Source organism: Ammospiza nelsoni, chromosome 10, assembly GCF_027579445.1.
Source record: "Ammospiza nelsoni isolate bAmmNel1 chromosome 10, bAmmNel1.pri, whole genome shotgun sequence".
Classification (NCBI taxonomy): domain Eukaryota; kingdom Metazoa; phylum Chordata; class Aves; order Passeriformes; family Passerellidae; genus Ammospiza; species Ammospiza nelsoni.
The window spans coordinates 1,161,037-1,183,632 of NC_080642.1; the positions used below are offsets into that span (position 1 = coordinate 1,161,037).

The 22,596-nt window shown below is 56.2% G+C and overlaps 1 protein-coding gene across 1 annotated transcript in view; it reads left to right on the forward strand.

The window, feature by feature from the left end:
• Nucleotides 1–7,448: 7,448 nt before the first annotated feature.
• The window catches only part of KCNAB1 (potassium voltage-gated channel subfamily A regulatory beta subunit 1), a 57,641-nt gene continuing 42,493 nt past the window's right edge, over nucleotides 7,449–22,596 (forward strand). Inside the window, exon 1 of the mRNA XM_059479554.1 lies at nucleotides 7,449–7,732. Coding sequence (XP_059335537.1) covers nucleotides 7,449–7,732 — 284 coding nt within the window. The remainder of the gene's footprint in view (nucleotides 7,733–22,596) is intronic.

Below are 22,596 nucleotides of genomic sequence, written 5' to 3' on the forward strand. Positions count from 1 at the left end.
GTGTTTGTGGAGCCCTGCTCAGGGTGAGCTCCCAGCCCTGCAGCCCCTCCTGTCACTCCTGTCCTGCTGCTGGTGCTGAAGCAGTAATTGGAGCTGTTGCTGGGCAGGAGCTCTCTGTGTTGTGAGGCAAAGCCATTTCCATCCCCCTGAGCCCCCTGTCCCAGCTGGATTCTGCCCTGGGCAGGTTCCAGGAGCCTGCTGGTGCCCCACTGGGGCAGCTGGGATGTGCACCCACCCCTCTTTCCCCTGGTTTTCAGTTCAGGCAGTTGCGTTCTGTTCAGCTGTGACATCACTGCAGTATTATGGGGTGAAATACTTGCTTTGAGCTGTTCAGTAACATGGAGAATTTCATGGCTGTGCCTCCTCTCTGCCCTTGCCTGGGTTTGTGAACTAGAATCATACTGAAAGTGTTTGTTCCATATTTTTGGTGGCACGCATTTTCCTGCTCTTACATTCCCTGACCACACGTTATGGAAATGGGCTTTGGCAATTTCTGCTCCCAGGAAATGCCCAGCTGGTGTCAGTGTGTTATTTTGTCACTGGGGGTGTTCTGCACGAGGGGGAGGAGGTGGCACGTCCCGGGCAGTGCTCCAGGGCTGCTGGGGACACGGGGGCAGGAATTGGGGTGGGGGGCTCTGCCTGCCCCAGCCCTGCTCCAGCAGCCTGAGCTGCTCAGTCGGTGCCCTCCTTCCCAAGGGGGTGGTGCTGTGCACCCACAGCTGGCACGGCCCCGAGAGCTGCAGGGATGGCAGGGATTGTTGATTGCTGTGCTTAGCGTGGCTCTGTGCCCTGACAAGGGGCTGTTTGCTGGGCAGCACCTGGCCTGCAGGTGAGGCTGGCCCCACAGGGAGCTGCCCCGAGCGGTTCTGTGCCCCTTTGGTCAGCAGGGGTGGGGCAGCTGCTGCCGTTCTCTGGCTGCTGTCTCGCTGCAGAGGGTGCAGAGCCAGCGGCTGAATCCCTGTGAGAGGCAGAACCCCCTCAGTTCTCACAGCGACGCGCTCGCCCTCGTGGCTGCTGTGTTGCCTTGACAGCAGCAAACAAGCAAGGCTGAGGGAATCGCTAAAAATAATGCAAATAATCCAGAGAGCTCTGCAGCCCAGCCCCTGCTGCATTCTGCCAGGCTGCCCCTGTGCAGCTGCAGCTGCAGCTGGTGTGTGAGGAGTGAAACGTGCTCCCAGTGAGGGCTGGGGCTGCAGGAGCTGCTGGGACAGCCCTGCAGCTCTCCTGGCAGGAGCCTTTAGTGCCCCGCAGGCTGCAGCCCTGGAAAAGTCCCTGGAGCTGCCTCCCGACCCTGGGCACCCCGGCTGCCATCCCTGGGCACTGTCACCATCCCTGAGCCCCTGGGCTGCTGCCCTCTGTGTTCCTGGAGCTGGGCAGCCCCCCTGCCCTTCCTCAGCTCAGGAAGTCGGATATTGGACATTCTAGGCATAAACTATTGCACTATGAATCAGAATGTCTCATGGGAGTGGAGTCTGTGCCCCTCAGCCCTGCCTGCAGCTGTGCCATGCCTTGCAGCCCTGCTGGGCTGGTTTGGGAGGTTGGTGTGCCCATCCATCCCAGCAGCTCTGGGTGTTTTGGGAGGTTGGTGTGCTCACCCCAGCAGCTCTGCTGGGCTGGTTTGGGAGGTTGGTGTGCTCACCCCAGCCCTGCTGGGTGTTTCTGTGCAAGCCCTGTGTACTGGACAGCCAGAGTGGAGAGAACCATCACACTCTGCTCACATTTCTCAAGAACCAGTTCTATCTAGCACCTAGTTTACAAACTGATACCTGTAGCTGCCCTGTGCAATTGTTCACCTCGAGTCCTCAGTAAAACATGTCAGCAATTAGAGGAATTTGTATCGGGGGCACTCCCCATCAGTCTCAATTTTTAACATTTTTCTGCTTGTGAAATGATAAAGTACTGTGAGCCTTAATTTTTATCCACAAATAAAAATATTATGTTTGAACCTTGGCGTGACTTTTTTTATTTTTTAAAGGCTGATGTGTAAAACTATATTATGAGTGTATTTTGGGTTGAGAAAGCTGGTTTTATGGATGTAATTGATTTAAATGTGTGCTCAAGAGCCCCATTAGAGCTCTTTAGAGGATATTTCTCTTTTCCTAAGTGGTTGGGAATACAGAGATTAATATAAAGCTGCTTGCAGGATTTCTTCCCTTTTTTAAATGTTAGGGTGGAAAAAACATTGTGGGGTGAATGAAGCTTTGGAGAGGGTCTGAGTTGTGCTGATTGCCGTGGCAGGGGCACCCCGGGCTGCAGGGCTGTGCCTTTGGGGTGGGGGGACAGCTCCAGACAGAGCTGGGGCTCTGCCAGCCCCAAACAATCCCCCAGCACAGGAGCAGGGCCAGGGACAGCACCTGGGACCGTGTGCACAGGGCTTTGGGATTGGGGAAGAGATGAGGATCTGCCTCCATGGTTCAGAAGGCTTGATGTATTATTTTATGATATATATTATATTAAAACTATACTAAAAGAATAGAAGAAAAGGTTTCATCAGAAGGCTGGCTTAGAATAGAATAGGAATGAATGATAACAAAGGCTTGTGGCTCGGACAGAGAGTCTGAGCCAGCTGACTGTGATTGGCCATTAATTAGAAACAACCACATGAGACCAATCCCAGATGCACCTGTTGCATTCCACAGCAGCAGATAACCATTGTTTGCATTTTGTTCCTGAGGCCTCTCAGCTTCTCAGGAGGAGAAATCCTAAGGAAAGGATTTTCCATAAAAGATGTCTGTGACAAGCATCCATCCTGAGTGAGCATTCTGAATCCATCCTGGAGCAGGGAACGCACTGCTCAGAGCATGGCCAGACCTGCTCTGAATCCATCATTCATTCTGAATCCACCATTCTGAATCCATCCTGGAGCCCTCACCTGCCCAGCAGGGAACGCACTGCCCAGAGCATGGCCAGGGCTGTCCTGAATCCATCATTCATTCTGAATCCACCATTCTGAATCCATCCTGGAGCCCTCACCTGCCCAGCTCCAGCAGCTCAGCCCCTGGTGTGAAATTCATGCAGAAATTAAAGAGCCTGCGGGTGCTTCTGCAGCTTGTGGTGTTGGCTGAGCTGGCCAGGGACCATCAGCTCCCCCAGCCCCTGCCCACGTTCCTCCAGACAGCTCTGGGTGCCTGGGCTCTCCGTGGCCTTGGGAAACTTTCCCCTCTCTCATCACGGGCTGCTGGGTCACTGCTGGGTGCAGCCCCGAGGAGCTGCTCATGAGCGACCCCCTGAACTCAGCAAAGAGGGGAAAGCAAGTTAATTAACACAGCCAGGCATTCTCCTCCCGCTTGGGTGTGCTGGGGCTGCCCTTTGGCCCCGCCATCACATCCAGAAATTACTGGAGAAGATAAAAGGCTGGAGAGAGCCACTTCCAGTGCAGATTTAATTTCAGCAGATGGGCTCACGAGGCTGCTGTGCCCTGCTGCCCTTCAGGAGGCAGCTGGGAGCTCTGGGGCTGCTCTGGGGTTTGGGGGGACAGGGGTGTGCTGGTGGCTCTCTGGCACAGAGAGCAATACACAACTTTGCAATTGTCCCAGCAGGCCATCCCTAAGTGAGTAATGATTAGCATTGGTCTGGGATTTACAGAAGGCTGATCAATCTCTTTATTATATAGATCATTATTAAGGAACTCATTGCTTTTATAGACAGTTATGATACAGCTGGACCTAACTGGTCCTTCAATTACAACACCATTATTGCTATTAATTAATATTGCCATTAATTATTGCCCTTGGCTAATTAAGAAACTACTCTTTGGTACACAAATCTCCATAGCACATTGCACACGTTCACAGTAACAGGCGTAGTAAGTTAAGACGAGAATTGTTTCTCACTCTCTTCTCTGATGTCTCACAGCCCTTCCCAGAAAGGCCTGGGCAATTTGTGATGCTCTCTGTGGCCAGAGCTGCAGGTGCACTCAGTGATCCCAGAGGTGCTTTAGGAGCTGGCTGCCTGCACAGTTCCCTCTGTGGGACAGGTTTGTTGCTGCTGCCTGAGCAGAGGTTCATACCCTGAGTGCTACTAGAGCAGGGTGAGCCACTCAAACCCAATTAAAGCCCTTAATGAACCTTTCCTGCTGGGGTTTCACTCACCTGGAGCAGAGGAGGGCTGGGCAGAGCCGGAGCTCCTTGGCCAGTTGGATCAGGAGGTGGGAATGGCTCTGCTCCCGTGGGACCAGACCCTCGGTTTGCTGAGGGATCCCTGCCAGGCACATCCCACATCCATCTGTGCTGGGCTGGGAATTGTGAGCAGCAGATCCTGGGGGCTGCTGGGGGACCTGCAGGGCAAGGGGGGTTCTGAGAGCATTTTAAGGGAGTGCTTTAGTGGAATTACTGTGAGTGTGTTTTAGTGGGATTACTGGAGAATTGCAGGGTCAGACTGTGTGTCCTGCATTCCTTTACTCTGGAACTCCTTTACTCTGCAGCCCCTCTGGAGCCAGGCTGGGACACCCGGGGGGGCTCACCTGGACAGGAGCAGCTCCAGGAGAGCTCAGAGCCCTGGCAGGGCCTGCAGGGGCTCCAGGAGAGCTGCAGAGGGACTGGGGACAGGGATGGAGGGACAGCACACAGGGAATGGCTCCCAGTGCCAGAGGGTAGGGATGGGTGGGACATTGGGAATTGGGAATTCCTGGCTGGGATGGGATTCCCAGAGCAGCTGGGGCTGCCCCTGCATCCCTGGCAGTGCCCAAGGCCAGGCTGGACATTGGGACACCCTGGGGCAGTGGGAGGTGTCCCTGCCATAGCAGGGGTGGCTCTGGGTGGGCTCTGAGCTCCCTTTCCACCCAAACCATTCCTTCATTCTATCAAGTTATGTTTGTGGTGCAGAAATTCAAGATGGGCGTCCTGTGTGTGACATTGGGGGTCACAACTGGCCAGCACAGAGGTGTCACTGGAATGGCACATCCAGCTGAAAACTGCTCAGGAGATTTCCAAACCAGGTTTAAGGGGCCCCGTGTGCGGTGCATTCACTCATCCCTCCTGCTCCCCCGAGCGGAAAACAGCTGCTGCAGGGCGTTCAGAAGCTGCTCTTATTTACATCTGGAAACAGGAGGTTTGGCTAAAAGGGCTCCTGAGCCAGAGGAAAATGGATTAAAGCTGAGCTCTGATCCTGGGGGCTGCAGGCTGGCAGTTACTGAAATGTTCTGCTTTAGAGCCAGTGGCACAAACAGCCCTGGGGGTTCAAAGCTCTTTTAGGGCTGCTCTGTCCCTCTGCACCGCTCAGTGCTCCGGGGCCTCCCTCGGCTCCAGGAGCTGGGGATTGTGTTTGATTCCCTGAAAATGCAGGGCACAGGGAGGGGAGAGCCCTGGGCAGGAGATGGTTCACCTTTCCTCTGTCCAGCTCTGGGGACTGCAGCTGGAATGAAAATCAGGTTTAGAAAGCGTTTTAGGAAGAGACAGAGAAATTTTCAAACCCTGGCATAATTTATTAATAAATAGAAGTTCTGTAATATAAGTAATATAATAATCACTTATAATTCATAATGAACTACAGGTAGAGAGCTCCTAAACACGATTCTGTACATTTATACAACATGCAGGCAAGTTAGAAATGCATGGGTTTAATATATAATAATTTAACAGATGATTGCCTAGAAGAAGGAATAGAGAAGGAATATGAAAGGAATTCAGAAGGAATGTAGAAGGAATGGAGCAGGCAGGAGGAGCCCCAGCCCCGAGCAGGGACCCGTTTGCAGCGCTGCTCCCTGGAGCATCCCTGGAGCATCCCTGGAGCATCCCTGGAGCCCGGTCCTGGGGCAGCAGGAGGGCTCTGGGGCGGTTTGTGCCCCAGGAGAGGCCCCGGCCCTGGGACCGAGGGCTCCGTACCAACATTCCACGGCAGCTTTGCTCTCAGGAAATCAACCGTGCTGCAAGTTTTATAAGGCGAGCCGGGCTCTCCTTTCTGCCGGGCTATAGAATGGCCTGAGCATCGCCCCAGGGAACACGCGGGGCACAATGGCCGCGACACCGCGACAGTGCCACCCCAGAGTGACAAATGGCCGGCAGCCGCTCTGCTTTATTCACCTGAGAGAGACTGATGGCTCTGGGAGCTGCTCTTCTTTATTCACCTGAGAGAGACTGATGGCTCTGGGAGCTGCTCTTCTTTATTCACCTGAGAGAGACTGATGGCTCTGGGAGCTGCTCTTCTTTATTCACCTGAGATTGAGGCCTCTGGGAGCTGCTCTCCTTTATCCACCTGAGAGGAGCCTCAGGAGCGGCAGGGAGCTCCTGAGGTTAGCAGAATGATAAACACGGGAGGCTGGGGAAGCACAAAGTGCCTTGATGCAGCTCTCTGGGAGCTTTATTTGGCTTTGGATAACCAACTTCCACATGGAAGGACCTGCAGGGTCGTGTATGTGCAATGGAAATATGTGTTGCTTCACTGCTCAGGGTTGGTGTAAAGGCTGCTGGAAACTCCAGAAAAAAACCTCCTTTTCCTTGCTGTGAAGCACTTTAAATTTTAAGGATAAACAGGATGGATCAGACACAGAACTAGAATGTTTTACAGCTCAAAGTTTGAGTCGTTTTTCCAGAGTTGTGCAAAGTTTCCAGTGAATGGTTTAGTGCCACGTCTACTGAACAGGTTGGATAGTGCCAGGGACCCCGAGCTCCCTTTGCCCCATCCCAGGAACCCACCCGGGGGTCACCCTGCGGGGCACGGGGTGACGGTCCTGCTTTGGGGTGATTACAGCGCTTTTGGGGTGATCACAGCGCTTTTGGGGTGATTCCAGCGCTTTTGGGGCAGCGGCTTTCAGGTCCCGCTGCCCTAGAGGGGTTTTGCTCGGGCTCTCTCGCACACGGCTCTGCCCGTGCTCCCGAAGTGGCTGCTGTGATTAGAGCTGTAATCTCCGTGCCAGCTTTTACATTTCCGACCGGAGAGGGGAATTAATGCGATTCCCGTGTCCTCCCTTCGGTGCATTTAGCAAACACCGCTGGCTCGGGAGCGGCCGGAACTGTGTTCTCATCCTCTGTTCAAATCCCCAGATTCCTGCGGATCCCGTGGAGAATGGAGGTTCCTGCTGGCTGGGGCCCCCGAGGAGCTGCATGAGGAGGAGGAGGAGGAGGAGGAGGAGGGGAGCGCCGGGCACGGGGATGCTGCGGGGCTCGAACCGCGCCGCAGCTCGCCCGGGCCGGCCCACGAGGGGCAGGGCTCGCCCTCAAGGTGACACGTGTGGCTTCACCCCCGACGGTCACGGCAGCCGCACGGCTTTTCCAGAAGGCTCCAGAGGAAGCCCTCGCTGCTCCGAGGCCGGCAGGGGCGCGGGGCCGTGCGCGGGTGATGCCTCTGGGGGCCGCGCCCCGGAGCAGCCCGCACGCCGCACACGGCTCCATGAGAAGGTCGCCGCTCTCCTCGCCGGCTGAGCCCCGCAGCCGCGTCTCTAATTACAGCTGGGAGCGAGCGGAGCGGCGCGGTCACTCGGCATGAGGCGAGGCTGAGCGCTGCCCTCCGCGATGCTGGCGGCGCGCACCGGCACCGTGGGCGGCAAGGGCGCCGACGAGGCGCTGAAGCTGCGCAAGCAGTCGGTGCTGTCCGCGGGCAGCCGGGAGCGAGCCCTGCGCGGCTCGGCCGACGGCAGCAAGGACGGCCAGGGCCAGGCCCGGGCCCGGCCCGGGCAGCCCCAGCAGCGGGCGCGGCGCCTGGCGCTGCTGCGGGAGCTGGAGATGAACTGGTACCTGCGGGTGTGCGAGCTGTCCCACGAGTTCACCATCGCCTACACCACCGGCATGCCGCACAGGTACGTCCTGCCGCTGTCCTGCGTGCTGCTGGCCGGGGTAACCGTGACAGTAATCACAGGAACGGCAGCAACAATGATAATCACAGAGATGGTGATAGTCATAGAAAGGTCCTTGGCTTTGTGAGTCTGATTTTTCTGGTTATTCTGTACAGAGATGTATATCCTGCAAACTTCTCTGTTAGTTCCCAGAACTTCTCCAGCACAAGCTGTGTGTAGTTGTTGAGCCTTGTTTCTAACTTGCCCAAGTGACTGTGGTTTTCTTTGAATAGAGTAGAAAAGTCGCTGCTGTCGAGCAGGGACCGTGTGGGTGGCAGGAGGGTCCCTGTCCCCCCTCCCTGCCTGGGAAGGAGCCCCAGGCAAGGGGAACCTGCACTGTCTGCATCTCTCGTCCCATCGGTCTTAAATGTCGCAGCCTCCAGAATCTGATCTGCTCCTTTAAAAAAATATAAGGGGATCTTGGTATTAGTGGAAATTAGACGTGCGAGTCTCTAATCTCCTGTGCGGGGTCAGACCCTCGCTGAAATCGGAACCGCAGCAGGAACGGCCCGGGCGCGGCTGCCCCAGAACCGGGAGCAGCTCCGGGACCGCGGGGACGGGAGGGCTCCTTCTCCTTCCCTCGGCTCTTCTTCAGCTCCCCTGGGCTCTCCTTCGCTTCTCCTGGGCTCTCCTTTTCCTCCCCTGGGCTCTCCTTCCCCTCCCTTCGGTGGCAGCCGGGCTCCGGCTGAGAACCGGCCGAGACCCTCCCCAGCCCCAGGCAGGATGGGGGTGCCCGCAGCGCCCGGCACAAACCGAGCTCTCACAGATGTGCTTGGGCAAGAGATTAATTAGAATGTCAGGACAGTAACAATTAGGAATGGGATAAGTGGAAGAAAAAGGAAGTAAAACTGGGAGAAGGAGCGAGTGGGTATTGATGCAGGAGTGTTCACAGGCACTGAGGGGAGCACGAGGGGTCTGGGGGCTGGAGGGAGCAGATTCTGGGCCCCGTGCCCCCCAGCCCCTCCAGCCTGTGGTTGGCACACAGGGGCTCCAACAGCACCAAAAAACAAAGGGCTGGGGAATAACTTGAGGGAGAGCTGAGTTTCTAAAGATCCACACAAACCCTGATCCTCCAAACAGCAAAATCCTCATGTCCAGAGAGCTCAGAGGAGCTTGCAGGGATATTTCTCAGCCCTGGTTCACCTTGCATTATAGATGAGCTGGGGCTGGCAGGAGGTAAAACCAAAGGCAGCTGCAGCAGAGATCGCAGGTACAGCCCTGGGGTTACACTGTGGGGAGGAAACACGGAGCACTAGGAGGGACAGCTTGGGGACAGGGCAGGGACAGGGCAGGGACAGCCTGGGGACAGGGCAGGGACAGCTTGGGGACAGGCAGGGACAGCTTGGGGACAGGCAGGGACAGGGCAGGGACAGCCATGGGGACAGAGCAGGGACAGCCCTGGGGACAGGGCAGGGACAGGGCAGGGACAGCCTGGGGACAGGGCAGGGACAGCCTGGGCGCAGGGCAGGGACTGCCTGGGACACCCTTAAATGTCCTTGGGCTGCAAAGAGCTGGGTTGAGATCCCCCTGCACCCCTGTGGGATCAGCGCTGTGAGAACAGGACCCCCACCCTTGGGCAGGACCCTCCTGGGGACACCCAGGGCCACCCACGCCCTGGTGTGACAGTGACACAAGAATAACGGGGTAATGCCACTGCTCCTGCCAAACTCCCCTCTGTGACATTGAATTATGAGCTTTTCAAATATATTCTGGGGCTGGGATCAGTCTTTCTTTATCTGCTTTGAAAGATTTAAGGATTAGTTGAGTTCATGATACATCCATCACTTGATTATTTAACTTATTTTTCTAATGTATTTGGGGCTGAAATGGGGTGAGTTTTTAAAATAGAAGAGTCTCAACATCTGCCTCAGTGGCATGAACCAGACCTTGGCAGGACTGTCTGCTGTGACCAGAAAAGGTCACCGTGTCCCTTCTGGGATGAAGAGCATAAAAACCGTCCCTGGATTGTTTTTATGGGGTGCCAGGTTGGACATTGGTGCTTGGAGCAGCCTGGGGCAGTGGAAGCGTCCCTGCCATGGCAGGGGAGTTCAGAATGGGGCAGTCTTTAAGGACTTTTCCAGCCCAAACCATTGTGTGGGTCTGTGAACCAGAACATTTTGTTTGCTGTTCAGCAGTGGTGAAATCATTGTTAACATCGTCATTTTGTCCGTGTGAGCTGTCTCACCCCGGGAGGCTGCAGCTGCTGGAGGAGTTCCCAGAGCAGGTAACCCCAGCTGTGAGAGCTGGCAGTGCCCTGAGACAGAACAAGATGTTCCCTTGAGCTCAGAGGAGATGCCTGCAGAGTTCATCTGGCCAGCCAGGGCCCGAAATGCACCCTGGGAGAGTATTTGCTCTGTGTTTATTGGCCTTGGGTGGAATCCCAGGCAAACATTTCTCATTATCTAAATATAAGGCCTGGGGAATGGGGTCAGTGCTCTATTCCCACAGCAGCCCTCACCCCTCGGAGAGCCGGGCCAGGAGAGGTCTCAGCAGATGAGCAAGATTGCTGATCTTGGCCGAAATCCACCCTGGGCATCTCCCCAAGGGGGCTGGGTGCAGGGGGCTGAGGAAGGTCTGGGAGAGCAGCTCTGCCCAGCTTGGGACCGGGCACAGGGATGGCATTGGGCTCTGGGACCCAGCACAGGGACAGCCCTGGGACCCAGCACAGGGACAGCCCTGGGACCCAGCACAGGGACAGCTCTGGCACCCAGCACAGGGACAGCCCTGGGATTGGGACCCAGCACAGGGACAGCTCTGGGACCCAGCACAGGGACAGCCCTGGGATTGGGACCCAGCACAGGGACAGCTCTGGGACCCAGCACAGGGACAGCCCTGGGATTGGGACCCAGCACAGGGAGGGCTCTGGCACCCAGCACAGGGACAGCTCTGGGACCCAGCACAGGGACAGCCCTGGGATTGGGACCCAGCACAGGGAAGGCTCTGGGACCCAGCACAGGGACAGCTCTGGGCTCAGAACCCAGCACAGGGACAGCCCTGGGATTGGGACCCAGCACAGGGAAGGCTCTGGGACCCAGCACAGGGACAGCTCTGGGCTCAGAACCCAGCACAGGGACAGCTTTGGGATTGGGACCCAGCACAGGGACAGCTCTGGGACCCAGCACAGGGACAGCTCTGGGCTCAGAACCCAGCACAGGGACAGCCCTGGGATTGGGACCCAGCACAGGGAGGGCTCTGGGACCCAGCACAGGGACAGCTCTGGGACCCAGCACAGGGAGGGCTCCCTGCTCTGTCCCTGCAGGAGGTGCCCAGTGCCAGGCTGGCAGTGTCCCCGGTGTCCCCGCGTCCCCATACACCTGTACAAGGCGGCGTGCACTGACATGCCCCTGCCCCGGGTTGTGCCCGGCGGGCGGGCGAGGCCCCACAGGCACGGAGAGCTGCCGGCTGGGCCGGGGCACGGAGCCCCCGCACCAAGGGGACACGGCTGGAGAGGTTCCTGCAGCTGCACGGGCTGGGGCTGGCCCCGAGCCACAGCGCCCGCCACCATGGCACCGTGGGCCACAGGGACAGGCACTGGGGCTGTGCCACCGCGGCACCGTGAGCTACAGGAACGGGGGCACCACGGGCTACAGGTATGGGGACACTGTGGCACCATGGGCTACAGGTATGGGGACAGGGCTGTGCCACGGAAAGCTGGGCATGCCTCGGGGGGCTGGCAGCGTCCTTGCCTGCCTCGGGGGCTTCTGTGATTTCTGTGGTGCTGTGGGAATTAGGGTGGCTTTGAGCAGAGCTGAATGCCTGTGAGCTGTTCTCTTAAAACGCTGAATTTGATCTTTCTGTTCTGTGCTGCTACATCTTGGAATGGTTTGGGGTGGAAGGGTGACAGTCCATCTCACCCACCCCTGCCATGGCAGAGACACCTTCCACGAGGACAGGCTGCTCCAAGCCCTGTCCATCCCTGCCCTGAGCACTTCCAGGATCAGGAAAATCACTCTGAATCTTCCAGCTCAGGTCCTGAGCCCCTCTTTGTCCTCATGGAGCAAATGGACTGAGAGCACAAACCCCTGGCTGGTTCAGGATGGAAATGCGTGGCTTTTGGGTTAGAAAGGGTGTCCAAGGCAAAGGTGCCATCCCTGCAGGAGCTGGAGCGGCCTGGGGACAGGGGTGTTGGCTGGGGAGGGTGGGTGAAGAGACACTGGTGTGCTCAGTGCAGCAATTGTCATCGTGCCTTGCTTCCAAAGAGGTTCCCTTTGAAAGGATGATGTCCTGCATGGAAAGTCTACAAGTTCTGTCTCCTTCTAAGAAAAGCAAATTTTCTTTGAAGCATTTGCTTTCCCAAGGGGTTGATCTCTGCCTGTGGCTAGTCTGAGCTTAAAACTGAAATAAGGCACCGTGCCTGGTGTTCTTGTGGATCCAGCTCAATTATGTCCCAGCTTTCGCTGCTGGATGGGGAAATTTGGTGACAAAAAATTTCCTGTCTGTCCCCAGAACAAAAAATCTCACTGCTGTCCCCAGAGAGATCCCTCATTCACTGGGGCTTCTGGCCTGGAAACTCCACCCCCTTTAATGAGAAATTCCTTTGCCCCTTCTGGTGATCTTAGTCCCACCTTGCAGCTGTGTTTGAACAGGCTGGTGTCCTTTCCAGGACAGGAAAATCCCCATTTACCCGGTTTCTCTCTGATTCTGCACTTCCCACGTGTCAGCCCACACAGACACGATTTAAAGCTTTCCCCTCACTGAGGAGCAGAGGTGTGGGCTCAGAGTGCTGCCACGCAGGGCTGCGATCCCCTGCCTGAAATGTGTTCTCTGTGTTCTCTATCTCTGCGTTCTGCCGCACCAAAACGTGCCCAGCCCGGGGGAGAACCTGCAAAGAGCTTGGGGAGGAAATTTCTGCAGGGTTGGATTTGGATGGAGAGGGGGTTTTGAAGCCACAGAAAAACATAATTAATGGGAGGCTGTGGGGCTGGTGTGGGGTAGCTGGGGCTGCAGGAGCCCTGCACACTCCTTCAGGCCCCTCTCTCTGTTTCTTGGCTCGGGCAGGGGAGTTTCCCTCGTTCAGCAGAGCCATCGGTCATGGGCAAATAAAGCATGTGCTTAATTTGTGCTGAAGCTGATGGATTGGAGCCCCTGCTCCACTCTAAGTGTGCACATTGCTCACGGCTGACAGGAGCAGCTGTAACTCACTGAGGAGATTTATCCTTGGGATGGGCTGGGCACAGGGCTCTGCTCGGGGCAGGGGTGCTCCAGCAGCTCCCACCAGCTGCTCCCACAGGGAATTTCTCTTACAGAGCTACAGGGACTCTTCTGTCTCACTGTGAGCTTGGGCGTTTTCCTCTTCTGCCTCCTGGATGTGCTTTAGCTCTCCATGGGTCCAGTCTGAAGCCAGCACAGCAGCAGCTCCGTTTTTACTAGGATTTATTCAATTACACGTGGGAAGTAATGAATTGTGAACAAGAAACACTTGCTGAACACTTGTAAGCTGGTTCATTTGCAGGCTGATCAGCTCTTTTCCCTTTCACTGCTTCAGCCAGTGCAGCCCAGTTCTGCTGTCACAGAGGAGCCCAAAGTGCAGCAGTGCCTGAGCTTGGCTCATTTATGGTGACAGCAGAATTTCTCTCAGACGGAGCACCATTTACAACAGAGTTTATCTCAGATGAAGCAGCATTTACAGAGCAAATCTGGTGTTTTGTTACCCAGGGAGGTGTTTGCTCACTGCACAGCTCCTCCCCGTGCCCTTTGCTGGCTGTGGAGCCTCCCAAGGTTCTGCTCCCTCCTGATTCCAGCAGGGTTTGTGAGCCCGGGCAGCTGCTCAGGGCCTGGGGGGAAACCTTAGAGCAGAGGATGTGTCTGTGAGAGCAGCCAGCAGCCTTGCAGAGCGCGCTGCTGGCAAATGCTGGGCTGGAAGGGATCTATGGGGGCCACGGGGCCCCAGGCAGTGCTGGTTAACCCTGCTGCAGCTGGGCTGGGGCTGCACTCCTGCTCTGTCTGTATGGTTGGGTGAGGCTCTGCTGCAGCAGGGAGAGAGCACAGACACCCCTGGCACACCCACACCCTCCTTGGGTGAAAGCAGGGACATCCTGAGCTCCTGCAGCCCATCCCAGGGAGCACTGTCCTCCTTTGTGACTGTTCTCAGGGGTCTGAGGGTGACGGAAGACATGTAAATCTGACTCCGTGTTTCAGAAGGCTGATTGATTATTTTATTATATATATTACATTAAAACTGTACTAAAAGAATAGAAGAAAGGATTTCATCAGAAGGCTGGCTAAGAATAGCAAAGGAAAGAATGATAACAAAGCTTGTGTCTCAGAGAGTCTGAGCCAGCTGACTGTGATTGGCCATTAATCAGAAACAGCCACATGAGCCCAATCCCAGATGCACCTGTTGCATTCCACAGCAGCAGATAACCATTGTTTGCATTCTGTTCCTGAGGCCTCTCAGCTTCTCAGGAGGGAAAATCCTAAGGAAAGGATTTTCCATGAAAGATGTCTGTGACACTCCTTCTGTTGCTTTTGTTGGTTAGGCAGTGAATTAAAACCTGGCAATTGAGGAGTGTGGAACTCTGGTGCAGACTGGCCAGCAGGCAGCCCCTTGTGGCATGTTCCCTTTCCTTCCTCCTTTTCTCCTTCCCCATTTTCCATTTCCTTCTCCCTTTCCTGCAGTGGGAGCAGTGAGGAGCTGTCACCAACCCTTGGCCAGGGCTGCCCATGCCATGCCATGCCATGCCATGCCATGCCATGCCATGCCAGGGGGATTCAGCCACCTGGGCTCTGGCAAACAGAGGGGTCTGAGGGATGGGATTGTCCCTGCAGCAGATTAAACAGGCTTTGGCTTAGGGAAAGATGATGGACAGGGATTACAGATGTGTTTAAATCAGGAACAGCCTGCAGCCCGTCACTCACCGTTCCCACAGCACAGAACTGGGGCAGGGGGAGCAAAGGACATTTGTACAGCAGGTTTGAGCACAGGAAAATCCTGTCCCAGCCCCTGTAATGGAACTGGGAGCTCCCTGACATGGGATGTGCTGTGGTGCTGGAACCCCAGCACGCTGAGGATGTTACCAGGGATCAGCCAAGGCTGATTCTCCATCCCAGGTGCTGAGCACCAAGGGCAGATTTAACCCTGAGCTTACAGCCCTGCCGAGTTACCCCAGAAAAGGGGAATTTGGGATTAATCCCTTTGCCATAGCTGCTCTCCCAGCCTTCCCCCAGCGAGGCCCATTTTGTGCATTGAAGCTTTAAAATATCTAATCTTTAGATGGCAAAATATAGGAGGGCTCCTGATGGGGTCCTGTAATCCTGCCCTGTAATCCTGCCCTCATCTGCTCTGAGTGCTGCTGCATTATATTTATTGGGATATATCTCCCAGCCTTAATGTTTCCCTACTTCCTGTGCAGATTGATCCATGGAGCTGCATCCAGCTGTGCCCTTTGTTAATAGTCCCTGTCAGGCATCCTAGGTGGTATTTTAGTCTTTTTTAGCCTGTTCAAAGCACACAGCAGCCTCCTGGTGCAGTGGTGACAGAGCACTTCCCATGTCTGGCCTTCTTCCTGATGATCTCAGTTCCCTGGGGTTTGTGTTATTTTTGTGGGGTTCTCTCCCTGCCCAGGGATGAGCTTTAAGGTCCCTTTTGACCCAAACCATCCCATGATGATTCCCTAAAATACTCACAGAGCCATGCTGAGGCTCAGTGTGCTGCTGCTTCCAGGGCCATTCACACCTTCCTGTGGGAGTTCCCATGCTGTATGTGCTCTGTTTTTGGGGAAAATGAAGCGGATTTTGCCATTTTGCCCTCCCCATTCCCCACTGCCTCAGTGGATCCCAGCTGACCCTCGGCTGCTCCGGCCGCTGCCCAGCAGGAATTTGCGCTTTTTTTGCTGCTTTTCTCCACTTCTGCTGCTTTTCCCCACCTTTGCTGCTTTCCCCATCCCTGCTGCTCCCGTGGGGTCTGGCTGGCCGGGCTGGGCTGGCAGGAGCTGCTCCATCCCTGATGCTGAGCAGGAGCTCCTGCTGAGCCTCCTCCTGCTGCTGCTGCTCGGGGCTGACTCTGGATTTTGGGACGTTCCTGTGTATTTATAGACGGGTTTGAGGCCGCACTCTGGGATGGAGCCCAGCCACGAGGCCCTGGTTATGAGAGGCTCTGTCTGGAGTCTTTGGGCTGACTTTGGGATGTGCTGAGGAAGGGATGCTGCCGGATGCTGCGCCGGCACAAAGCGCTGAGCAAATCTGGGAGCAAAAGCTCCTCCCGTGGCTTGCAGGCTTATCTCGAGGCTGCCTCCTTTAGGAATGGTGATAAATCCAGGGCTGGCAGGGCTCAGTGCCAGGGGAGGGCAGCTGTGTCACCAGCCTTGGTGCCAGCTGTGCCTGGCACGGCTCGGGTGGGCACGGCTCGGGTGGGGCTGCTCTTTGCACCCCTCTTTCAGCCAGAACTTGGCTTTTTGCAGTCCGAGCCAGTCAGAGCTCCCAGCTGAGATGTGTTTGCCCTGCTCCCTGGTTTTCCCCACCTCTGTTTCTGCCTCTCCCTGGTGTGGGGAGGGCCGAGGGCAGCTGGGGATGGGGAGCCTGTGTGAAAAGCAGCTTTGCCATGGACAAACCTCCTGTGCAGAGCTGTCCCTGCCTGATAAGCCTTCTCCCCCTTGTTTTCAGCGTCTTTTCACAGTTGCTGGCTTCACCCCAGTGCCAGAAAGGCTCCAGAAGCCAGCACGGTGTTTCCATCATTCCAAGGGCACGGCTGCTGCTTTCTCCAGAGGTGTTTGCGGAGAACAAGGGGATTTTTGGAGGGTCCAGGGGGGCTGAGGCTGCTGCTGGTCTGGGGGTCCTCCCCAGGCCTCGGTGTCCCACCCCAGCTGGGGAGAGAAACCGATTTCCACTGCAGAAAAAGACACAATCTGTAGATTGCAGGAGCAATTATTCATTTCCCCCGAGGGCCTAATGAGCGGTTATGCATTTGGCAGTAAGTAATGATCCTCTTGCAAATCTTTTTGTTAATTAAATGGGCGCCTTTCCAGTGCAAAAGTGGCTGTTCGATGTTTGGGATGTGCCCAGAGATCGGGGGCTGCTTGCCCGGCCAGCGCTGGCCTGGGAAATGCAGAAATCCTTGGCTTGGACAGTGGCTGGAGGTCACCTGAAGTGATGCACTTGATTTGCTAAAGTGGCATTGCCCCTGCATCCCTGGCAGTGCCCAGGGATGGACACTGGTGTTTGGAGCATCTGGGACAGGGAAAGGTGTCCCTGCCATGGCAGGGTGGCACTGCAGGGGATTTGAGGTCCCTTCCAGCCCAAACCATCCCATGACATTGTGCTGCTCTGAGGTACATCGTGCTCCTGCCTGGTGGGCCAAAAACAGCTTAAAAAAAATGAAAAGAAATTTCTCTTTGCAGAGAATTGTGGAAGTGAAAGAGCAAAGGAGAATTCGGGAGCTGAAGAGTCGGCCCAGGCTCCGGGCTGGCAGCAGTGCTGTGCCTGCACCTGCCCAGGTGAAAAGCAGGTCCAGAGCCCCTGAAATGCTGATTTTCAACCAGCGGCGTGGGCTGGTGGCTGGGAGGCAGGGAAGTGCTGACACAGCAGGTTTGCCAATCCCTCCCCCGAAGAGGAGCCTGGAAAAGGATCCATTAAAATAAATGGGGCTGAGGACGGCTCCCTGGTAATCTGCTGGCTCCAGCAGCACACACCATTGTCCTGGGTGGCTGCTGATTCTCCTCCGTGGTTAATTCCAGCAGAGCCTGGTTCTGGGGGATGCGGGTGGGGAGAAGAACAGGAGCAAGGGCTTGGTGCAGCTGAGGGGATGCACACCCTGTGTCACTCACGTTGGTAATTAGAAATGCTGCTGCAGCTGAAAGGGAGGCTCTCAGGAGGAGACTTAAAATTCTTCTTTGAAAAACGCAATTTGGGAAGGTGGTGTTTTTAATAGTGCTTATTATGCAGGGGTGACTTATATAAGATAATGACTGATGGAGGCACTTGGCTTTCTCTGAGCTGCTCACAGGGGCCAAGTCCCTCCTTGGGCTGTAGGAGGAGGTGAAAACTGAGGGATTCCAGAAGAGGGGGAAGTTTTTTGATGGGGTTTTCATTGGAAAGGAGTTTCCCAAGGAGCACAGCGTGCTGTAGCTGATCTTTGTGCTGCCCCTCTGCCAGTTAACATGACAGAATCAGGAATTCCTGCTCCATAATTGCTCTCTGTGTGCTCCAGCGCGTCCCAGAGCGTGCAGCTGGAGCTGTGTGTGTGTTTGTTTCCCACATCCAAACCCCCCTCCTCAGCAGCCTCTCTCCAAACAAGTCAATTTGAAGCTCTAAGCTGTTACAAGCAACGCTCGGGTGAGATTTGACGTGTGTGGATAACACAGCAATGCTCATAATTGCCTGAAATCTGCTATTCAACGGGCACAGCCAAGCTGGAGGAACACAGCTTGGGCTGAGCTTTATTTGGAATACATTTACCCATCAGGTGAAGCGGAGCACGCGGGGAAATTGTGCATTTTGTGTCTGCCCAGGGTGGAACACGAGGATGGCAGAAGGGAAAAGCATTTCTTGGCCTCGAGCTGGCACAGCAGCCTGGAGTGCCCCAGGGTGCTGCTGCTGCTCTGCTGCTCTGCTCCAGGCCTGGCATGGATGCTCAGAGCCTGGATGCCATGCCAGGGCTCCCAGGGGGAACAAAACACAAAACCCTCTTGTGCTGTGCCCTGGAGCTTTGTGCAGCTCTGTGTGTTCTGATACCGCAGAATCACAGAGTGGCTTGAGCTGGAAGGGACCCTAAAGACCATTAAGTGCTCAGTGTAGCACGGTACATTAATATAATGGTGACTTCTGGAGCCCTTCATGTGAGGCACTGCCTTGCAGTCAGCTGAGAAATGGAATAGATAGCATGGAAAAATTAAATTACCTGCTTAGGTGCAGGGACCCAGCAGCTAATGGGCAGCAGGCACCGGGGGGAGCGTTGTCTCCACGGGGACGAGCAGCTGATTAATTGGATTGGGCTCTGATGAGTTCCACCCTCCGTGTCAGACACCGAGAGCTCCAGGCTCCCTCCCAGCGCTGATTCCTCCCTGTGCGTCAAGAGATTCTTTATTTCGTGTTGTCAGAGCTCCTCGGGGCTCCCTTGGGGCTGGGGGTGCCCCCACACCCAGGGTGGGGCTGGCCTTGGGCCCTGGGGGCCTTGGGGTGGGATGGGATGGGGTGGGATGGGATGGGATGGGATGGGATGGGATGGGATGGGATGGGATGGGTGGGACGGGATGGGATGGGATGGGATGGGATGGGATGGGATGGGATGGGATGGGATGGGATGGGATGGGATGGGATGGGATGGGATGGGATGGGATGGGTGGGATGGGATGGGATGGGATGGGATGGGTGGGATGGGATGGGATGGGATGGGATGGGATGGGATGGGATGGGATGGGATGGATGGGATGGGAATGGTTTGGGTTGGGAGGGACCCACCCGGGAGGGACCCACCCAGTGCCAGCCCTGCCATGGCAGAGACACTTCCCACTGTCCCAGGCGCTCCAAATCCCATCCGGCCTGGCCTGGGCACTGCCAGGGATGCAGGGGCAGCCACAGCTGCTCTGCTGCTGGGTTGATCCCAGTCCTCGGAGCTGTCACTCCCCGGTTCGGTCCATCCCGGGAGCCCTGGGAGCTGCCGCTGTCCCCCGGGTGACAATCTCCTGTGCCACCGGAGGAACCCGCTGGGGCAGCGTCCCCAGCCCAGCTCAAACCCTGCCAGAGCGACGCCTTTTAACTAAAAACCGTTTAATGGGAATTTGGATCAGTTTTCCTCAAGTGCAATTACGAATGCAAATGGGGTTTTTGATGTGAAAGCAGCGGAAATGTGATGGCTGCGGGCTCGATAAGCGCCGGGCCTTTGTTGTGCAGCTCGTTTCCCCGCGCGGCTTCCAGCAGCGTTATCAAGCACGGCCACAAGAGCGTTCCCAGCGGCTTCGGCTGCACCCGAGGGCTCCGAACCGCCCGGGGCTGGAGCGGCTCGGCCTGCCGCGGAACCGGGTTAATCCCGGGAAATCCTGGAGCTGCGTGCCCTGCTCCGGGGCAGCGCTCCTCGCTCAGCCTGCCCGTGCTGTGCCATCAGGGATGGAGCTGCCGCATCCCGGAGCTCTCCTGCGGGACACCCAGCCCGAGGGATCCGGGGAGGGGAGGCGGGCACGGGATGGGGCTGCCCCCGCTGTCCTTGGGGCCCCAGGGAGCTTCCACTGGGACTGGGACTGGGACTGGGACTGGGACTGGGACTGGGACTGGGACTGCCCTGAGCTGTCCTGCGGCAGTGATGGGGGCAGGCTGGAAATCAGGGGTTTGGGATTGTTCTGCTCCTGGTGTCTGGAAATCAGGCGTTTGGGATTGTTCTCCCGCTCCTGTGTCTGTAAATCAGGGATTTGGGATCATTCCCCTGCTCCTCATGTCTGGAAATCAGGCATTTGGGATTGTTCTCCTGCTCCTGGTGTCTGGAAATCAGGCATTTGGGATTGTTCTCCCGCTCCTGGTGTCAGGAAATCAGGCATTTGGGATCATTCCCCCACTCCTGGTGTCTGAAAAACAGGGGTTTGGGATTGTTCTCCTGCTTCTAGTGTCTGGAAATCGGGAATTTGAGATTGGGAACCCACTCCTGGTGTCTGAAAATCAGGGATGTGGGATCGTTCTCCTGCTCCTGGTGTCTGGAAATCGGGAATTTGGGATCATTCAGGCTCCTGGAGAGAGACTGATGCCCGCAGTGTCTGTGCTGGCTTTGGGGAATGTGGCTCTGGGGCCCTGGACAGAATGTGGGGCTCTGGCCAGCTCTGTGCTGTTGGATAAAAAAGAGAAAGGCCTTTTTTTGGGTGGAGAAGCTCCAAGGACTCAGATTTTGGAGTAGGATCTGCCCCCACGGCACTGCCAGCAGTGTTTCAGCGCTGCCATGCCATCCCCCTGGGTCTGGTCCATCCAAGGGCATTGCATGCAAACCCTCACTGAGCAGCTGTCTAAGTGTCCAGCATGGTTAAAGCTCTCCTCATGAAGGCTGAAACCACAATTTTGATATGTCCCCAGCCCGGGAGCACTGCCTGTTCCATCCTGCTGCATCTGCCTGGCCCTGGGGCTGCTCTGGCCGTGGGGAGGGCAGGACCCTCCGGCACTGGGAGCACAGGGAATGTCTCCAACACTGATCACAGAGTCCCACAATGGTCTGGGCTGGAGGAGACCTTGTTTTGCTCCTTGTGCCACCCCCTGCCATGGGCAGGGACACCTTCCCTTATCCCAGGTTACTCCAACCTGGCCTTGGACACTTCCAGGGATCCAGGGGCAGCCACCACCTCTGTCATGGGCACTGCTGCAGGTTTGCTGCTAAATTCAGTTGTTGCACTTCCTCAATATAGAAGAATTTCAGTTAAAGAGCTCAGGCAGGCTGGGTTGGCATCGTTACTGTGACCTGGATTGCTGGAATCACAGGCTGCTGTGGCTGGAGGGGCCCTACAGCCCACCCATCCCAACACCCTGCCATGGCAGGAGGGTAAATAATTTAGCCTGTGACTGCAGCCAGGAGAAGCAGAATCTGCAGCCAGACTTGGCATCCTGTTTCAAAGGAACTCCGCTATAAGGTAACGTTTAAAAAAGGAAGGAGCAATCAGCGTGCTCAGCTCCAGCCCTGCTGGGCCGGGGCTGCAGCAGCTCACGAGGTCTCACCCAGCCCAGACTGCAGGACCTTGATTCATGTTCATATTTTGGGCTGCAGAAGCATCCTCCTGCCTCTGGATGCAGCCAGAGCCGAGCTGCTGACTGCCCCTGGAGCTCGGGAAGGGAAGGGAAGGGAAGGGAAGGGAAGGGAAGGGAAGGGAAGGGAAGGGAAGGGAAGGGAAGGGAAGGGAAGGGAAGGGAAGGGAAGGGAAGGGAAGGGAAGGGAAGGGAAGGGAAGGGAAGGGAAGGGAAGGGAAGGGAAGGGAAGGGAAGGGAAGGGAAGGGCTCCTTCCTCAGCCCTGCTCTGAGCCCAGCCCCATGGCCCCTTCCAGCTCTGCACGGACCCCACTGTGGCTGCACAAAGCATTTATTCCATTACTGGGGGTTTCCATCCTGCTCACCGTGGGGTGTGTATCGCCCTGCCCCTGCAGGGTACAGCCCTGGGGCCATGGAAGGGATTGTGCAGAGACCCAGGCAGCTCCTCTTACCCTGGTCCTGTTGTCCTGCCCTTCTGCCCTGGCCCTGCTGGCTCTGGATTTGGCCCCGGGGTGGCTGCAGTGGCCCCAGGGCTGGGCTGGGGGGTCACAGGGTGGTCACAGGCAGCTGTGTTAAACCACATTTGCTTGATGAAGCATTTTGAGCAAGTAATTTAATGAGTACTTGCTGTCTTGCTCAGGGGGAATTGCATGGGCACGTTGTCACAGTGATTTGGTGGCACTGAGGTGTCACAGGGAGCCCAGGCTCAGCTCGTGGCTGTCCTCTGCCAGGGTTGTCACGTACCTCCTCTTCCATAAGCTCAGGGTTTTCATCATGCCGAATTATGTGACTCCAACGTTTTACTCTAGAGTCTGATTATCTTGCTCAGGAAATGAAATAAATCCCATATTTAAATACATCTTCTGTGGAGAGACTGTAACCCCTCCACAGCTAAGCAGCTTGAGGTAAGGTGCTGTGCGGGATGTGCCGGTGCTGATGTGGCTGTCCCTTTCTGTCCCCTCCCTGGCACCTCGGGCCATGGGCAGCCCTGGCAGTGGCGATCAGGGTGGCAGTGACCTGGGCTCATCCCCAGCACTGAGTCACAGCATTTGGCAGCTCTGGGGCAGTGGGAGCTCCCCAGAGATGTGCAGGACAGAGGCAGAACACACCTTGGAACGCCTGAGCCCAGGGGGTGTGAGGCCAACAGGGAGGGGAATGTTCCAGGTCTGTCAGTGCTGCTC